Source organism: Squalius cephalus, assembly GCF_949319135.1.
Source record: "Squalius cephalus genome assembly, chromosome: 9".
In the NCBI taxonomy this organism is placed as follows: Eukaryota; Metazoa; Chordata; class Actinopteri; order Cypriniformes; family Leuciscidae; genus Squalius; species Squalius cephalus.
The window spans coordinates 18,417,734-18,438,726 of NC_137130.1; the positions used below are offsets into that span (position 1 = coordinate 18,417,734).

The following is a 20,993-nucleotide window of genomic DNA, read 5'->3' on the forward strand; positions in this document are numbered from 1 at the left end:
GATATATATGGATATGTTTAACTAGTGAGCAAATCAGTAAGAAAAGATAGAAGAGATACAGGCATAAACACAAGAAGAATAAATATATGGATATAAGCATACGTTTGTTCTGAAGCCCAGTTGGTGTCTTCCTCTATCCTGAGGGGCTCATCGAAGTCAGCACCTCGACCCTTCAAACACACACACACACACATCAACTCCAGCTGCAAACTCAGTCATGTGACTGCAAACTAAAGGCCTGATTTGCTTGGATTTAAATTCAACCAGATCCAGCACTGGCTGTTTGAGAGGGTGATGCAGACACAGATGGGAATACACACACCCCTTCATACGCACAATGTCCCTCTAGACGTGGATTACTTCACAAGGGAACTGCTAATGCACAAATAAACACTGTCAGTGCCAATCCTATGATGTAATGTAATGTAACGTTATCAGATAAACTAACAGTTACTGGAACACAGAACAGTATGCCAAGAGAGGCAGATGAAAAATATGACAAGAAAAGAATGGAATAAAGGGAAATAGGGCAGATAAAAACAGGAAAAATATGTTTAATATACTCAAGCTAGGGCTCAAACTAGAACACTTTAACTATGAAGAGAAACAGCCAACATTAAATAAAAAATAAAAGTAAAAAAACAGATCAAACCTGTTTTAAACCAGATCAGCCCACAGTATTTTGTAAAGTGGGGCATGAGACTCATGAATCTTTCAAATCAAAAAAAAAAAAAAAAAACCCTTAATGAACATTAAGTTTCACGCGTCTCTTTTGGTTCTCAACCGCAGGCCTCAGCAAACTTCAAACGGGGCCTCAAGATGACTTAAAATGATTTAAAATAAGATAAAACTCCCAACAAATATTTGCCAAACTGCCAAAAAATATTTATTTTTTTAATTCAACACATCAACAACTACTACTCTTTGAAGAGCCATGATTCCCAGTCTAGGAAAACATGTATAAATATGAGGATATATGAGCCTATATCAGCCTTTGGTGATTTATAGACTTGAAAAAGTTAAAATTATTTATTTATTAATAAAACTGCATGGGTATTTTTATATTTAGTATGAATACATATATTTGTAGTTATGCCAAATTCTTCTTATTAATACTTATCCAGGAAGTAACAAACAACTATAAAAGTCATGGGGACTTTGAATATTGTTGTGGACAATGGGAGGCACTTGGTGCCAGTGCTGAAGCCAATCAATTAATCAGTTATATTTATGAATTTCTGACAGAGCATGAAAAAGAACAATCTTGAACAAGCTTACTTTGATATAGTTGACGAACGGAGAGCTGAGTGCAGAGTCTCGATAACCCAGATGTTCCTTAAGAGATTCCGACGGACTTCTGTCTGCTACAAGACACGTAAACATGGCTAAATTATTATATTGACTAGGATAAAGAGTTTTTTTACAGACACTAAATGTAAATCTTAAAGAAATTATAGTGCAGAATTCACTGTCCACAACTTAAAATGACCTACCAATGTAAATGACTTTAAAAAATAAGATAAATCTGACATTATGTCCTAATTGCTGTCAATAGAACTTTATTGGAACCCTGGAACATTCCTCTAACTGAAAAGAAACAGAAACCTAAATAGTGCTCTTCTAAAATGAACAGCACACATGTACACATGCAGTGTGTACGTCAAGTAAATCTTATTGAAAGCTTAAAGAGTAAATGACCCTCCCATCAGCTTAGCAGTCACACACACTTAAAGTACAGCACACACACACTCTTCCTGCAATGTTCTCGGTTTTCATCTCCCCCTCCCTTAATTCTCCTTATGTGCTGACACTAACTTCCTAGCCAGTATCCACACTTCCTGTCCGGGACCCTCCCCTGGGCTTAACCTGGGTCTCATGCACACACCCGCAGGCTGTCTAAAGTCTCACAGCAATGTTATGTCAGCCCAGTAAGAGGATGTTTTTCTTTACAGGCCTTTAATATCCTGTCCACACATGTGAGGGTGTGTTTGCGTGTGCGAGTTGCACCTGTCAGGGCGCTGATGTGTTCACTGGAGTCGTCTTTGCTCAAGCCCTCCTCCTCTGTGATGTTGGTCATGGGCGCATTCAAGCTGAGACTGTCTTCATCTGAAGGCTGGAACACAAAACCACAACATCTAAATCAACTGAACAAAGTGAATTCATATTAGTGTAAGACTTACTAGCACACATGACACTACACTGCATTCAATTCACTTTTACTAATCACTAATTTCAGCTTAACATTTTTTTTTTATTGGCATTATTTTCACATTTATTATCCATCCTTTGATATTTATTTATTGAAACGATAATGAAAAAATAACAGTCAATCAGAGAATAGTTGATATTTAACATACAGCTATTTTTTGGACCAATGTGATTTCACTATGGGCAGGGCTACCCAGCATGACACTACAGAAAAACCAAAATACTGACATACGGTCCTGTCCTGATGCTAGGACAGTGTTTTACAACCACAACTGACCAGACAGTGACACTGTATGCTACATGATAACTGTCAGATACCAGCTAGACCTTTGTCCCTAAATCATATGAGCTCAGATCTGCTAGAGTTTTCTACTGCAACCCAGCCATAAGCAAACTAACACATTTAAGTTAACACGTGCTTTTAATAGTGTTATTACCTAAAATTTGCAGCACTGATGAAAACACTATATAGCAGATAAATAAATAAATAAATGGAATTAGACATGCAAACATGCAAAGAACACAGGCAAGATGGTCGCAATCTTCTCAAACACACACACACACACACACACACACACACACACACACACACACACACACACACACACACACACACACACACACACACACACACACACACTGACCTCTGTAGCAGAAAGGCGTTTGTCTCCATTATCACTGCCTACCCCAGAGTCACTGTCGAGTTTCTTGTGCTGATCAATGTCCTCAGTGCTGAGACAAAAAGAAGAGCGGGATTAGAAGTTAGGGGTCGCGTAGGACAGAAAGAGAGAAGTAGCCTATGTCTCTCAATGAGACAGGGAAAGAAATCTTTCGGTCTCTCTCTCTCTCTCTCCCTCAGAAGAGTGACCCCCTGCAGTCTATTAAAAGGATTCTCCTGAGATAAGGATGATAATGACAGCCAACACACAGACACGCACGACCTGGTTTTTTTTTTTTTTTTTTTTTGAGATTCCACACTATATTCCACATTCAGATCTTTTTATACACCCACCTAGACGTGCATGAATTGGTAAAATGACAGATATTCTGACTATATAAAGATTTAATATCTCATTTGGCTGACTACGACTAAAATAATAAAAGAACATTGGTTTTGACAATGGATTCGGATCTCTTTTCAGTTAATATAATATAATATAATATAATATAATATAATATAATATAATATAATATAATATAATATAATATAATATAATATAATATAATATAATATAATATAATATAATATAATATAATGCAGTTGTCGATAATTGTTTTAACTGAATTAAAGGGGTCATGACATAGATTTTTTGTTCCTTGACCTTGAGGTTCACTTATAACATGAAGTTTTTAAAAAAGCCCATATGTATATTATATATATATATATATATGCAGGAAAAACAATAATTTTTAACCTTCATTTTGACCTTCTGCCTGAAATTATCCGTTTTTAAGGGGTGGCTCCTTTAAGGCTCGTCATACTATTAAAATAAACCATCCACTTGTTTCTGACACTGGGATTCTTTAGAAGTCTGTACAGAGACGCAAACGTGCAGTTTAAATTGGATGCGTCAAAGCGAACGTTCATTCACTCTTCCATTTGTCTTGTTGTCGACAGACTCAAGTGTGTGGTGTATGCCAGAAAATGAACGTGGATCTGTATGCTGTATCCAGTGTACACAACATCAGTGATTATAATGGGTTCTATTTACTTCTGACACGACAAAACGCTCACATTCAGTGTAGGCAAATATCAGCCGTTAAAGGTCCCGTATTATGCAAAATTCACTTTTGCATGCTGTTTGGACATAAATGTGTGTTGGCAGTGTGTGTACACAACCAGCCAATAGTGATAAAAATCCACTCACTCCTTTTTTATTAATCCCCATAAATCATCATCAGTGTCTCCAAACGACCTGTTTTCAGAATGCTGTTTTAGTGACGTCACTAAGCACAGGCCCCGCCCACGAGTGTTGACAGACACTGCCGTTTCAACATAGACCCGCCCTGATCGAGTTCACAACTGCTGCACTGATGAGAATGTCTCCCAAGCGTTGTAGGTGTTGTGTGGCTGGATGTATTAATCCACATAGCTCTCTCTATTTACTCCCGAAATCTGAGGCAGCCACTGAAGACGAGGTGGAATTATTTTGTTTTTAAAGAAAATGCTCCCTCAACTCTACCGAAATTCGTTTATGTACTTGCGCACTTCTTATAACTTACTGTGTTTACTCAGCTCTTACGGTGATTTACTGAAGTAAAACTGACGCTTCATCTTTTGTGTGACGTACAATAAACTTTATTAAACTCATCAGCATATGTTTGATCATCATTCGGACCTGGTCCAAAACAGCAGACTTGTAGGCTATTAATAGTGGATACATACAAGCAGATGACAAATACGTTATAACCGTAATTAAACTAAACTATACCTGTTCCATCTCTATACAGCACTCTGACTCTGTAGGCATTATTGTCCGACTCATAATGAACACCGTTACTGAGAGTTTCTGATATTATCATCATTCCGTGAGATGAAATAGTCCTCAGAGACTGAGCGCGAGCTCATGAAGCTCCGCCCCCTGTGCCGTGCAGCAGCAGCTTATTTGCATTTAAAGGGCACACACTAAACAGAGCGTTTTTCTGAGCCCCAAAAAATGTAAACATGCTTTAAACATGCTGTAAAAAATGATCTGTTGGGTATTTTGAGCTAAAACTTCACATACACACTCTGGGGACATCAGAGACTTATTTTACATCTTGTGAAAAGGGGCATAATACGGGACCTTTAAGAGACTGAACGACAGTGGGCTATGGCTATGGTTCAGGGATGTCCATGTTTTGCTCTGGAGGCAGTTATATGGAAATGAAAAATGCAGAATGTTTTAATGTACAAAGACCATGACATGTTTTGATGTCATGACACCTTTAAATATACATATGGATTGCTTTTGTAATTTAACAATCACCACAACACAATTTAAATGAATTTAAACACAATTTAATTATTCTACTTGGTAATCATGAGAACTGACCTCCCATTGGTCGGCCTAGTCAAGCTGAGGCGGTCCGTAACAGGAAGGTACAAGGCATCGGCCATCTTGTCACTACGACACGCCTCCATGGCGAGGTATTTAAATATATGAATCTTGCCCTTCATGCAGATCTAAAAGCAGCAAAAATAAAGTGAGAAATAGTTGTGAGAGCACGGAAGTATAAAATGTGTGTGTGTGTGCGTTACCTGTGCAGGAGGGCTCTGAAGTGGATTGATCTCCAGTTGTAGTGATTGGAGTTGGGTCATTTTTCGATAGCAAACAGGAATAGTAGAAACCTTATTACAGGAGAAATCAAACTTGACCAGGGGTAAATCTGCCAAATCTAAAACACACACATACAGAAAATTAATAAACCACAAAATTCAATACATTTTGCAACTAGGCTGCCAAAATTTAAAGTGCCCCTATTACGCTTTTTCAGATATTACCTTTCATGTAGTGTGTAATATAGCTGTTTGTGAATGTAAAAGGCCTGCAAAGTTACAAAGATCAAAGTGCATGATAAAAATTGAGTTATTGTCTCCTGATTCTGAACTGCTTGAAACGAGTTGTCAGTAATTCCTCGACCTCGAATTGATACGGTAAAACCGACGCCATCGTTACTGTTAGCATCACTGTGTATACAAGTGTTGAGGAAGCCTTCAGAGCTGAAATTCAATCACAACAGAGTAGGCGATCAGATAGGAAAAGTTTAAAGTGACAGATCCTTTATTGAACCATTTCAGACACTGTGAGAAAAGAAAACTGAAACGGACCTTGGATGCATGTAAACATATTGTAGGAGACAAGGGCACCTTAAGATAACCAGAGGGCCCTGGGCTACAGAATTACAGTAAGCCCCCTACCCCAGATAAAAATATGATTTTAGCTTCATGTCGAAATTGATCTTGTCGATAAACCGGCGCATGCTGATTATGTTTTATTCTTCTATACTAACTTGCGTCGTAGCCTACGATTCAATAGGTGTCATCATCGTTCAGTCTACATACGTCACACGTACCCAAGTTTATTCGATCCATGTTGTACAGTGTGATTTGTAATGATCTTATAGGATTGTAGCAGGCATAAAGCAGCACTGATGGAACACATTGACCTGATCTAAAACCTTTAGATGACACGCAGATTATATCCACGCTTTTGTAAGATACTGAACCCGCGTTCAGCGCAGAGCATCTCTCTCGCACTGTATGATGTCTAGTCCGGTTCCGTTCACACAGCAGGGCTTTGCCGAAAATGCTGTTGCGAATCCTGACATTTTACAGGTGTGAGTGCGTTTATAGAATGCATTTGTCACTGCTGTAAACTCCCATATATACTAATAGTTATTTGAACGATATCATTTTCTTGCAGCCAGTAGGTCCCTCCCCAGTGTTGGCCTCTGGGCTTCAGCTCAAGAAAGCCTGTTTGTTAATACGCCAGGGGAGGCCTCCAAAACAAATTAGAAACCTTTCAAATAGCATAATAGGGGCACTTTAAAACAGTAGGGTAACAGGAAACAACACAACAGCTCTTGAAAAGCAAATAAGAGATATTCAGTGTTTGGAAGATCGATGATAAAAAAAGCTTACATCAGGCTATATCATCAGAAAAAAACTTAACATAAAACATAAAATCTTGTTGGGTTTCAGCAGGCATTTATAAATGTTATTTACTGGTTATTTACTAAATAACAGCAATAAATCAAAGTTGATCTCTCAGGCAATCTATTTTAAAGCTTCAGCTCCATGAGATCATTTTGGCACAATGTGCTTGGAGAGACCATTACGTATTTTTCATAACCTGCAAGCATAATTTAGCTGAATAATTAGTTGAGCTGCAAAATTTCAGCCACAGATCTTTTTTGCCAAGATAAGCTGCTGATATTACTCCAGCCACGTTTAAGACAATGCTTGGCTCACATAATCATTTTAGCACTTTTTCTCGAAGTTTTTTAAAGGAACACACCCACACTTTACGTTTATGTTCTTGGCAGTCAGCTTTTCTTCAGAACAACTTACAAAATTGTTGTGTTAATGGTAGTTTATATAAGTACAACATGAGGTTGAGCGTTTTATTTGGCTTTATTACAAAATGTAGTGAATCAGTTGTTCCAAAATGATTGCTTACTGAAAAACATGGACGAAGTAGGGATGTAGTGGTCAGACTGGGCAATAGAGTTTAAAACTGGCTTTAGCAAAAGCATCAGATGTTTAGTACTTTAAATACAAAAGTACTAGCATTTTGAATGCGCTCAATGAGTGTCGTAACAGTGATCTGCGAGAACTAAAATGCATTAACGTGTCGGTTTACCCAAAATTTTCAATTCTGTCATCATTTACCCACCTTCTTATCATTCCAAACATGAATGTATTCATTTCATCTTCGAAACACAAATGAAGTTTTCTGTGCATCCATTGAAAGTCCATTCCGCCGAAACTTAAGCTCATTAAAAAGTACAAGACATCATAAAAGTAATCGATATGTATTGAGAACAAACCTCATTGGTTCTTGCGCATCCGGCAAACACATTTGAGTGTTCGCTTACCATATTTGATGCGCTCTATATGTATGTGTGTTAAAAATGTTCATGTTTGATAAAAGCCTAAATTTAATCTGTTCATAAATATAAAAGCAATTTTGTCTCTTCAGAAGACTTCAGTTACATTTACAATGTCTTTAAGAACATTTTGAAGCATCAAAGTTTTGTTCACGTGGACTTTCAATGGGGGAAAAAAAATCTTAATTTTGGGTTTAGAACTAACCTCCCTTTAATTTATGACACTGAGAGGGCGTGAATAAGAAGGTTGGTGGAGTAGAGGTCAAACAAGGGCTAGATTTCCTGTAGCTGTGGAGCTACCGGAGGATGTTTTTATGGGTAATGTGATGAGTAGTGAAATCTTTTCTGCAGAGATAAGAAGGTTGGAGGAGGGATACACACACACACACACACACACAGATTGCAGACTCACCCTCTGGTAGAACACAGAGAAGGTTTCTGTGCACATTGAGTTCCCTCAGAGCTTTGAGTTGGCCAATGTGGCGTGGAAGAGCTGTGATTTCATTACAGCTTACGTCCTGAGGAGAAAAAGATAGAGAATTTTTTTTTAGAGTTGCATGTTTATCTTCTTCTCAAACACATATTTCCACACAAACCTTTCATTACACTAAGTACTAAGCGCTTGTTGTACTATATTTGTTTGGAAAGTATGAGGGGCCATTTCCCACCTAACACAAATCCTGGTCTGTGCATGTTCTTATTTATGGTTACAAAAGAGAGCAAGAGAAAAAAGACAGGGAGAAGAGCTACCAGAGAATAAAAACTGGAAAGAGTGAAAAGCAGTGCATTTAACATAGGCAGATATGAGCCAAGTCGAGAAAGGGTGAGTCAACAAGGGTGATAATCACAAGTATCGCAAGCATCTCATGCATATGCAGACATCAGAGGTACAGCACACACGCTCACACTTACCAGCTCCATGAGATTGGTGAGCTGGCCAATGCTTTCTGGAAGTGCGTTGAGTTTGTTATTGCTGGCGTTGAGCACTCGCAGAGGAAGACCACACACACACGCTGGCAGCACTGACAGCTGGTTCCGGCTACAGCACCGCAACATTTAAACAAAACACGTTACAGCATCTTTCTCAATGCTACTCCTCAAGCAGAAATATTTATCTGGAAAACTTCATTCTGACTGATCAAAGACAACATGTATTTATCACAATGTTAGAATGTTAGAATGTTAGAATCAAATTATAATTTGAACCTGCAAATAAACATAAAAAAAACATGGTAAAAAGAAACATTAAAGATGTTAAATGCATTTAAGGACATAGTAAATACTAAGAAATTGTGAACAAGAAACATCTGATGTTTGGTTAAGTGACTTTTCATATTTATTTTGAAAAATCTGCAAGCTTTTATCAGATTACCTTACCTAATGCATGTGCTGTAACAGCTGTAATCTTTTAATTCACCTACCCGCTTAGTATTATCTTTATATATAAAGAAAATATATTTTCTTTGAAATTTTTACATTATTTTGTTATTTTTATGCGTGTAGGCCTGAAGTGTATCTGAAAATTAAATTATGTTAAATTTAAGTTAAAGGAGAACTCCGGTCAATTTTAACATTGAGCTCATTATTTGTAAATTTGGAGTGCTGTCAGTACAGAGAACAACGACAAAAATCGGTGTTGCCTACACAGTGCTATCCTCTTTTTAAAATTTGCACCCTGTTGACTTAAATGGGGCAAGTTTTAAACCTGCTTTTAGCCTCTTAACATCCTTGATGTGTCATTACAAGTGCAGAGGATAGCACTGTGTAGGCAACACCGATTTTTGTCGTTGTTCTCTGTACTGACAGCACTCCAAATTTACAAAAAAATGAGCTCAATGTTAAAATTGACCGGAGTTCTCCTTTAAACTTTTTTTGTTAATATATATATATATATATATATATATATATATATATATATATATATCTTGCGATGTTAATATAATCTGTAACAGGGAAAAAAAATTAAATAAACAGAGCAATTCCAATATGGTCCTCACACCATCGGTGCTCGGGCCCTAATAAAAGAATAAAGCTTTTTCACTAGTATTCTTAGACTTTTAGACCCATTGTATATGAACATAATTAAATGTATATGTGTGAAATTACTATAATAAAATTATTACACAACAGCTGTGGCGCTGAAGAGAGGCTTATGTGCATTACAACTCATAAAAGATTGATATCCAAATATAAAATGATAAATAATCTGTTTTCCTGCAACACTGTCATTTCTGTCTATATGATATTAAACAGGAAAAAGGCTGATTCAGGGAATTGTTCATGGGTTCATGAGAAGACAAACTTTGCCTGTTATGACTAGAGGATGACAGACAAATATCTTCTTTTTTTTTTAGCTGTGTGTGTGTGTGTGTGTGTGTGTGTGTGTGTGTGTGTGTGTGTATTGAAGGAGGTACCAGAGGAAAAATATATAAATCTGTGTGCGAGTGTCTTTTCACTTTTTTTGGTGGTTCCATATTCTGATTATCTTCCATTCATTTTTCATGATCTCACTCGTTTTTTTCTGCTTGATTTACCATCTCCAGTTTATGATAACTCTTCTCAACCATTCAAGAGCTTAGTGCTTCATTAACTTCTTACAGAACAAGTTCCATTGCTAATTAACTCAGAGTGAATATCAGGCCTTCTGCAGGAGACATTTGGCTAAAGAAAGAGAACTCAAACAGAGCGAGTGTGTGTGTGTGTGTGTGTGTGTGTGTGTGTGTGTGTGTGTGTGTGTGTGTGTGTGTGTGTTTGTGTGTGTGTAGGTGTGTGTGTGGCTGTATGTACATTTATTAGATGTGAACAGAAGCAGGAAGGACAACCAGAGGGAAATACATGTTTATTTGGATCACTTCACTGCAGTATGTTATATGCCATGCACTTTAAGTTTGGGTTGTCCTATATGTTATGTAATAATCCTATGTAATATATTCGGAAAAGAATGCTAACACAATAATTATAGTACTGGTCAAAAGTTTGGGGAAGTCTCTTGAGCTCTCCAAGGTTGCATTTATTTGATGCAACACTGTCACGTGATCTTTCTGAATCATTCTGATATGCTAATTTGGTGCTTAAGAAACATTTCTTATTATTATCAATGTTGCAAACAGTAAAAAACAACGTTGCTGCTTATTTTTGTGGAAACCGTGATACTTTTTATTTCAGGATTCTTTGATGAATAGAATGGTCAAAAGAAAATGGTCAGCATTTCTTTGAAATACAAATCTTTTGTAACATTATAGATTCTTTACTGTTACTTTTGATCAATTGAATGCATCCTTAATAATTTCAACCCCAAATTTTTTAAATGATAGTGTACCACAAATATTTTTTACACAGTTTTTAAATATTATATGTAAACCAATATGCAATATGCACTGATAAATAAATATGGTTATCTTTAAACCAATTTGTAAAAAAAAAAGTCTTAACTTTTGTGTGTGTGTGTGTGTGTGTGATGTTCACCTGATGTTTAGGCAGGTAAGGGACTGAAGGCTGATGATGGTATCAGGAATGCCTTTGATGCAGTTGTGATAAAGATTCAGTGTTTCCAGGGAGACCAGTTGACACACCTCTGACGGAATGTCAATCAAGCGATTCTTCGACAGATCTGAGAGAAAAAAAAAGACAGCTCAGTTAAGACTAGCACTTAAAAAAAAAAAAAAAGATTAGAGAAGTTATTATACAAATAGCATGACTTCACATTGCACTTAATGCTACATTTGTTGTTGTAGTACCCTAACTAAACACAAGGAGGTGCTTTCATAACAACAGATATCAATGAAGAGAATACTAACAAAAACAACCATGAGGGTGTGAAGTAGGGAATTCAAAGGTTAAGTATCCTTCCTGAACACACACACACACACACACACACACACACACTCATTTCGAAAGCCATAATTGGTAGTGTCCAAGCTCAGTTAGTATTTCACGTGCCTAAAGGTGATGTCATTGTTTAAATGATGACATTTAACAAATGTGTGTATGAGGGTTTAACTACCAGATCATTTTATCAAAGTGATTGGTGTTTTGCTTTCAGGGCCATGTTTTTATATCAAATTCATAGAAATATTAATAAAACTGTGCAGCAGTTGAATTTGCTTTGTGAGTGTGTGACTGAACTCCTGTATACATTATGTGTGTGTTAAATGATACAACAAATGACAACTCCACCACTGACCTATAGCCTGTTGTCACTACACATTAGTGTTTCCAAGGAAACCGTACACACAGACCTATGAGAGACTGTGTAAGTGCTAATAGTAAAAGACAGTCGAAACCAGACACACACACACACACACTGTATTTTTCATGCATTAAATAAGCCTGTCAAGAATGAGGGACCCTTGATACACTCCAGTATACATATAGTCAAATAAGTTTGACAGAAAAACACACTCACACAATTTTATGAGACCGGACCTAGAGAAATAGTCCTACAAACATTAACCATAATAAGAAGTTCAGAGGATAAAAAAAAGATACTCAAACCATAACTGACTAATTAAAAGCAATAATAACAACTGGACTGGTGATACTCAAAATTTGATCCATACGGGATGCACCGATTTGGACTTTCTGGCCAATACTTATCAGCTGATAATTATTAATGCACAATAGTATGTGCAAATACACCCTTGTGAAAAAGTACACTTCAGCATACTTTTAAAAAGAGTACTTATTACATAAAAATGTTTTTCTGATGGAAGAGGAAGACTTTTATTTTGAAAGACATGCTGGAAAGTTGTTGACTCTTCTGCAAAGACTTTGCTCTACTGTCAGACAGAACGCATTTTTCCTTTCCACTGCGCTACTTTTCCATTGTTTTACTATGTAAACATGCTAGGCTGACGTGTTTGATCATTGCACTCGTGTCTTTTGCAGCATCTTGTGCACGACATGGTTCAGTATCTGCTGTCAGATGAGATGATGTCAGGCTATATATCAGTGTCATTATTCTAATGTTTTTTTTTCGTAACTTGAGTCGGTACACACAGAATGTGTTTTTGCAGTTAAAATTGCAATGCAACGGTTAAAATGCAGCATGCAGCGTCGTAGTTAAGTTGTCAATTACCAAAATTATATAAAAGTTAAAAAAAAAAACAATGAAACAAGTGGTACGTCATGTGTTAGCTGGGAAGGATTTGCATGCAGGTATGATGTTCGTTCTATTTATCAGGATCAGTTTCCATGTTTTATTTACAGTACATGTTAGTATTGTTTATACACTGTATCATGGTAACTAGTTTCCGTAACCTTAACCCAAAATACCACCGATACAAATGTTTTGATGACTTTGATGACATACCAACTTACTAACCTACTAAGCTAGTTTGGGACTGCTATTTAATAGCCTTACCTTATTCTCTATAATACTGTTTATCCATCCATTTAGTGTAATTCTATAATCTATATATTAGATTCTGAATTTCCTCATGTCAGGGAAGACAAATTACAAAGGGTCTAAAAATATTTGCCCACACTTTTATTATTTAAAAGATGTGTATGTTGCAGCCATTTCATTTTGAGTGCTTTAAAAACAGCCCATAAAGCTCTTCACCTCAAACACTGGAGTGAACATGGCAGATAACCTAGATGTGTCTTAGTTACAGGCTGACAGAACAACTGATGTGCTAGAGGCAACCATTAAGGGCAAAGGGTAACCAACCAGTTCTTATTACAATTAAACATCAGAGTATTAGTTTACTGAAAGGGAAATAAGATTGGACAGCTATGTGTGCCACCAAACAGCCTTGTCGGTTCAGCCCATTCTCAGCTTTATGGGCAAAGATCAAAAAACAGAGGGATGAATAATAATTTCATGATTTTAGGCCTGTAGGTCAAATCTACAGCCTGTGCAGATAAGCCTATAAGACCAACTAAACAACAAAATGAGGATTTAAAAAAGCATTTATACAGAGTTTGCTGAAGCTTTTCTAGTGAACATTATATAACATTGTTCTACTGAACAACATCCCTTCCACTACTGTCAGGTAGGCTACAGCCGAGAGAGAGAGAGAGAGAGAGAGAGAGAGAGAGAGAGAGAGAGAGAGAGAGAGAGAGAGAGAGAGAGAGAGAGAGAAGACAACACACAGACCCGGAAACACAAGAAAACATGCCCGCATGATGTGCTGCAGGACCGAGCCAGAAGAAAAGCTTTTTTTCTAGAGTACAACAGTCAGAACCTCTTCACAGACTCTTGATTTTCTTAGTCATACAGACGCCGCTCTCACGGTCTCTCATCTCCGATCTGTCTCTGTGTGAATTGTCTCTCTGTCTTGCTGAGCTGTAACAGCAGTCCGTGTTGAGGCTGTTTGTTCTGTTCAGAGAACACAATGAGCATCAAGATGGCACAGATGGCATGGATTATCAGACTAACCCTGATGAAAAGCGCACACACACCTCATTTGCAAGAGTGTGTACGTGTGTGTAGATTTATTAAGAAAATATGATAGTAAACAGACACATGAGAAATAGAACAGGAGGGAAGGATAGAAGAGAATGAGCCTGAATGGGAGCTCTATGTCAACACATGGGCTGTCAAGGGAACACTGATGTAAGAGGATTCTGGGAAATGTAGGTCTGTAATGGGAGCCTGTACAGCAATAACACTGAACTATGATAACTAATAAGTGTTAGCAGAGGATCCAAGTGCCCCTATTCTGCTATTTTAAAGGTTCTTAATTTTGTTTTGGAAGTCTCCTACAACAGCTTTATGCATTAAAGTAGGGGTGGGCGATCTCACGTTTTATATCGTGATCGATCTTGAAGACGTCCATGATCTACTTTTTAAGCGAATCGTAGAGATCGTGATCTTTTATGCACTCGTAATAATGTTAAAATACAGCAATGACTGCCTACTAGATGTCTGTGCTGACTGGTCAAATCGCCCCTCGTTAAAAGCCTAAACTTAACGTGCAAATCATCTAAGTGGCAGTCGTGAAATAAAGTCTAGTTTTTCTGTGTGCGTGCTGCGAGACGGACGAGCAAAGTATTGGGGTTTCAGGCGCGCTCCTAAATGGTCAAATATACACACAGATATGTCAAAATGTCAGTCTTGCCGAGTATTCACATAAAGACAGTCAGTTATGTCTTAAGTGAATAAACAATTTTGAAAGAAATCGTATACGTGTCATATTAGATCCATGCATTCGGTAGTGTTTTAAAGTTTAACTCAGCGTTTTATGACTATTAACTGTCTAACTTATTGCTTATTGTAATAATGTGTTTTAAATGGAAAGCCATATGATGAATCAGCTCATTGTTAAGTGGCCAGTCTATAAAACAAGACCAATGCTTGTATATAGACGGTGCATAGGGACATGTACACAAAGACAAAACCCCATCAGAATAACACACAACAGTAAAATAATAATGCAATTCTGAGGGCATTTTGTAAAGACAAAAGTTACAGCATTTGGAACCAAGGTAGCTTTTTGTTTAGCCCTTGACATCCCCTAATAGGCATTTTTAAAATTGCTGTTCCTCCGTGAGGAATGTCTTGTGATCAATGCAGTGGATTATGTTGATTTTGGACTCATTTCAATCGGGAGCATCCACACAAGTAATGATGTGCCATTGATCTATGCATGTTCCATGAAGTTACGAGCAAAAATGGTCTTCACATACAAAAACTTGCTCAAGTTTAGTCAAAGCCCAAAACAATTATGCTTGTTATATTCTACTCCGTGAGACCTTTCAAATGACATATGACACATGGCTATCTGAGCTGTATGATGTTTTTGACATAATTGTACACAAAAATATTTTTTTTCATAAATTATGAAAACATTTTTTTAAATTATCAGCAAATAACTCAGCACTACTTAGGAGTTAATCAAATTGGCTACATGCATTGTAAAGTTCTGACTCTAAGATATGACATAAAATATGATTATTACTTTTTTTTGTAGCTACGTGGCACCCAAGGGTGGTACACTCCGGATTACTCAGCACTCATTTAGAGTTGTTTGAAATGGTTAGACAAAATAAACTAATTATTTTATATAAAATATAATGGCAACTTTTTACTGTATATTGTATCATAACTTAGTTAACAGCTTTTTTTTGTTTAGCATTTCTACACTAATAAAAACACCAATGTAAAAACTACAAAAAAACATTTACAGTGATACATGCATAGACAGTTGTATTCTGTAAACTACATTACTTGGCTTGGGGTAAGATTTTGAAATAGCAGTATCTTATACACAGACACAGACATACTTCTGACTGAGTGAGTGAAGTTGATTGCATCTCTCCTTCTTTCATTTGAGCTCTAATCCCTTATTCTTTCACTTAAACACTCTTGTCCTCCTCAGAATGTCTCTGAAGTGGTGAAAGGACATAGAAACACAGTCTGTCATTATGTTGCTCTGGGTGTGGCCTCATCCTGCGGCGTACAGCTGAAATAATCAGCTGAGCATATGTGTGTGTGTGTGTGTGTGTGTGTGTGTGTGTGTGTGTGTGTGTGTGTGTGTGTGTGTGCTTGTGCACTTATTTACAGTATGTAATCAAACAGATGGTTCTGACTTAAATTTATACCAAGTGTGCACAACAGTTAAATGCACTTGTACACGTGGAGTGATTCATTTGTGCTTGAGCATTTTCTGCCACTCAGCATTCCTCTGTGTGCCCACTCTCACCGTCACGGTGTGTGCGTGCGTGCGTGCGTGTGTGTGTGTGTGTGTGTGTGTGTGTGTGTGTGTGTGTGCTTGTGCACTTATTTACAGTATGTAATCAAACAGATGGTTCTGACTTAAATTTATACCAAGTGTGCACAACAGTTAAATGCACTTGTACACGTGGAGTGATTCATTTGTGCTTGAGCATTTTCTGCCACTCAGCATTCCTCTGTGTGCCCACTCTCACCGTCACGGTGTGTGTGTGTGTGTGTGTGTGTGTGTGTGTGTGTGTGTGTGTGTGTGTGTGTGTGTGTGTGTGTGTGTGTGTAAGTGTGCTCTTTGAGTTCTGTTGAATAAGCAAACTCTCTCTGACAGACAGCGGCAACACACACTGGATGAGAGGAGTATGTGTTTGTTTCTTTCCTCTCATGTTCATATTACATCTGACTTCAGGAGGCACAGATTATCAAAGCTCACAGTTGAGCAGAGATCTCTGGACCAGCAGGCAATCCAAACAAGAAATCAAAGCAGTGCTTTCATTCATACATACTGATCATCACAGATGGAGTGAGAGGATCACCAAAAACAATAGTAAAATATAATTTAAAGCTAACATGAAATGGAAGTTGTGATACTTCCCTATTGTGATTTTGTAGCCTGGGTGCCAGCCCGAACCCCGCCCACAACATTTTTTGGTCGGGAAGTTCGGTCTGGACTCGATCCATTGAGGAGTAATTATGCTCGGCTCCTAGAAGGCCGAGCCAATCAAATTGCCAGGGCGGGCTTTATACGATGATGGACAGATGGTCTGCAGTTACGTAATCACCCACGTCACCAAAGAGCGCTTGATTTGAATTGGAGAATTGAGATTTCACGAGTTCACATTTACAAATAAGTCAGATAGAATAAATGCGTAGGCTATATGAGATGTCACGAGTTCACACAAATAAGTAAGATAGAATAAATGCGTATATGACGTGCTGTCCGAGGAGAGGGCTGTGGGCTCGGTAGCCATACTCCCCCCGTGTTCCTGGTTGTGAGAGAACAAGACAAGAGTGAGGATTCGGGGTGGTGGAGGGACCGAGAGATGCTGAAAAACTGTCAAGGAGTGTTAGGTAAGTTGACAGAGTGAATATGCTTCCTCATGCTGATATAGGGTAACGTTAGACATGGTATTGTTTGATGACAAGTTGATATTGGATTGATTATTTGTACGTGCTCCTCCCGAACTTTGTTTATGAAACATCATGTGTAGATTCCGCCATCGCGTCTGTTATAGAAGATATCGACAGCGCATTCATTTTAAAAGAGGAACAGAGAGCCACGCCCGCGACATTTTGTTGGTTGAAAATATGAATGAAGAACATGCGTCATTTACTCCGTTGCTCTGATTGGTTGTAGGTCTATCCAATTGAGTGCAGAGGGGTTTTTTTTCCTAGTTCGGTTGAGACACGCCCCATAATCAAATCTCTATGGAGCAGTATCAGACTCACATTCTGACTAGAATATGAGTATGACGAAGTCAGGCTAGTGATTTTGCTTATTGTTTCTTTAACAAGAAGAAACGTAGGGCGGGACTTGATTTTGTCCATTGGGAATTGATTGGATCATTGTCGTTTGCTATTGCTGCGATCTCATCTGTGCACAAAATAATTCATAATAAATACTGCAATATTCAATTAAAAACAACAATTGCTTCACATGGGCTCATGGCAATTCCAGAAAGGTTAACAATACAGGTCATCTGATGTCATTTGCTTTACAACAGATTTTTTTTTCTCAATCGCTTTGTGTCTGACAGGCTGATCCTTAGCTTAGCAACATGCTAATATCAAATTTTATTGGGAAAAAACTGACTGGTGTGCCACATTTGCTATGACAATGATTTTATTTATTTAAGAAATCTAATATTTTCAGTCTGATTCATTTCAGTCCGTCACATTTCAGTTTGATTCAATTTGCTCATTTTGGTACAACTCACAACTGATTTGTTAAATGTTAAATAGTATATTGGATAAGGAATGAAATAATAGTGCAATGGGTATTATTATTATCATAATTGATTTTTAAATTGCATAATCGATGCACTTCATTTTCATTGTCACTCAATCCATCAATGCATTGCAGACCCAGAGCTAGAAGGTCTGATTTATTCTACCATATGATGACCTGATTAGCAAGCTCAGTCTATCTGTCCCTACCACACACACACACAAGGCTTGCTGCAGTAGTCGGTGTTACATGGTGTTCAACCGCACTTACAAGTGACACTACAATTAACTGAAAGCATCTGCTCTGCTCCATACAGCACAAGCTGCAGAGTTGAAGCAGGAGTCAGATTTCACTTATCACGTGACGAGAGTAAGGAGAGATGAGATGACTGACAAGACGATGGTGGAGGATTGGGTGCGCAACAGATCCCGAGAGTCATTGACAAATATCTTATCTTGTAAAATGTGCAGTCAGTACCGCAGCTCCCTATACACAGAGTACGAGTGATCTTGACAGCGAGAGCGCATTCAAAAGCCATTTCAATACCCCACATAACATACACACACATATTATCCATAAAAAAAAAAACACCCACACAACCCTTTGCTTTCTGTATTACTGGGGACTTCTCATTAACATCATTTTCTTAAATTAAGCCAAGTAATACAGATTAGTAATTTTTGTAGAATTTTTTAAAGATATTCTTTAGTCTCTCTTTGAACCGTTTTCCTTTAGATGGCATTGGGGAGTTTTTCCACATATTTAAAAGACTTTTGTCAATTATATGAGCATTGTATAGCAAGGCCATAAACATATTCAAAGATTAACTCAAAGAGCAAGAGAACTATCCAATAATAAAATATATACTACAAACATATCACCTTCATCAGTACACACACACACTTTGACCCTCTTTCTGGTGTTGAGGTGGAGCTCTGATAAAGCGAGTGTCTCAGACTGTATGTAGGGCAGATGAATCTGGGTAATAGCACAGTCTCAAGGACACAAACAGCTGGTGTCTTTACATACTACCTTATATTAAACTGAACAGGTCACCATTTACCAGGCAAATTCCATTAATTTGATCAAAGGTGACAGTTAATACATTCATAATGTTACAAAATATTATTATTTAAAAAAAATATAGGCTATTCTGTTGTTTTGAACTTCCTATTCATCAAAGAATTGTGAAAAAAAGGGTATTAGTTTCCACAAAAATATTAAGCAGCACAACTGTTTTAACAGTTTGATAATAATAAGAACTGTTTCTTGAGCAGCAAATCAGCACATAAGAATGATTTCTAAAGGATTGTGTGACACTGAAGACTGGAGTAACGGCTGCTAAAAAATGTACTACATTTTAAAATATATTTAAATAGAAAAGCGATATTTTAAATTGTAATAACATTTTACAGTATTACTGTTTTTAGTGTAATTTGATCACATAAATGCAGCCCTAGTGGGCTTAAGAGAAGTTAAAAACATTTTTAAAAAATCTTACCAACCCAAACCTTTGAACGAGGTATATGTAAAGGTAGTAGGAGGTTTTTTACTGTCCTAAATAAAAGGAGCAGTGTATTACATTTAAATAGGCTACTGTTTGAAATATTCTGACATAACTTATGTAGTTGTGTCAACAATATTAAAAACAAAAGACAGGGTGTGATAATGAACCATGTTGATGATGGTGTTCTGATGATGATGTGTTTTTCTCTCAAACCTTGGTCAGATGCCCCGATTTCATTTGTATTTCTTTCTAACTGTATACCAGCATAACACAGGTTTATTCTGTAAGACAGAGGCAGGATGTTGTCTCCTCCCTGGCTCATTGTATGACAACATGTGCAGAAAGGGTCATTTCCTCCTGGAGAAACATGGGAAACACACACACATATACACACCCCTTCCCAAACACATGAAAACCTGTTTGGGTACTGCCTGCAAAGAAATCTCACAATGCTTTGACTGGGCATTTAAATTATTCAAATTTTTTTTTTTTTTTTTAAAGATGCTTTATACATACAGTATGCAGAGTATAAATGACATCTGTGACAATTACATAAGCAAGCAAGTTGACCAAGATACACTTGAAGTGACGTTTCATGACTTGACTTGACCTGCACTTCAGTCACTTCCGACAGACGGCCTAGTTTGCGTTTGCCTGACACAATGTACAGTGACCTGTTTATTAAGAGCTACAGTGGGGTCCAAAAATCTGAGACCACTAAAAATGTGTCTACTTAATATAAAATATTTTATTACAAACTGCATTATTATTATAACAACATGAGTGAAAAGTTGAATTGAAAAATGAGCATGAATTTTGTATTTGGTTTGTCCCTGTTTTGCTTTTTATGACAATTGTTTGTTTGTTTTTAACTTTAGTTTGTTTAGTTTAATGTATAGGTTGTTTATTGTAGCATTATATTTATAATTTATATTAATGAAGTATAAATGACTTATTTAGCTTCTCAGATACCAGACATAGGACTATACAAAAAGCATATGGGTTTTAAGTACATTACATGAATTAAGCATACAAATAATGAGTGCTTGTCGAAGCTGTGTGATACA

The 20,993-nt window shown here is 37.2% G+C and overlaps 1 protein-coding gene across 8 annotated transcripts in view; it reads right to left on the reverse strand.

The window, feature by feature from the left end:
• Positions 1–20,993, reverse strand: part of lrch1 (leucine-rich repeats and calponin homology (CH) domain containing 1) — a 45,144-nt gene that overhangs the window by 16,992 nt on the left and 7,159 nt on the right. For 7 of the 8 annotated variants that reach the window (XM_079881391.1, XM_079881393.1, XM_079881394.1 and 4 more), the window contains exons 2-10: positions 11,266–11,410; positions 8,713–8,839; positions 8,213–8,318; positions 5,450–5,586; positions 5,244–5,374; positions 2,853–2,940; positions 2,008–2,113; positions 1,279–1,364; positions 103–170 (exon numbers count right to left, since the gene is read on the reverse strand). In XM_079881391.1, coding sequence (XP_079737517.1) covers positions 103–170; positions 1,279–1,364; positions 2,008–2,113; positions 2,853–2,940; positions 5,244–5,374; positions 5,450–5,586; positions 8,213–8,318; positions 8,713–8,839; positions 11,266–11,410 — 994 coding nt within the window. The remainder of the gene's footprint in view (positions 1–102; positions 171–1,278; positions 1,365–2,007; positions 2,114–2,852; positions 2,941–5,243; positions 5,375–5,449; positions 5,587–8,212; positions 8,319–8,712; positions 8,840–11,265; positions 11,411–20,993) is intronic. The other variant, XM_079881388.1, reaches the window with a different exon arrangement.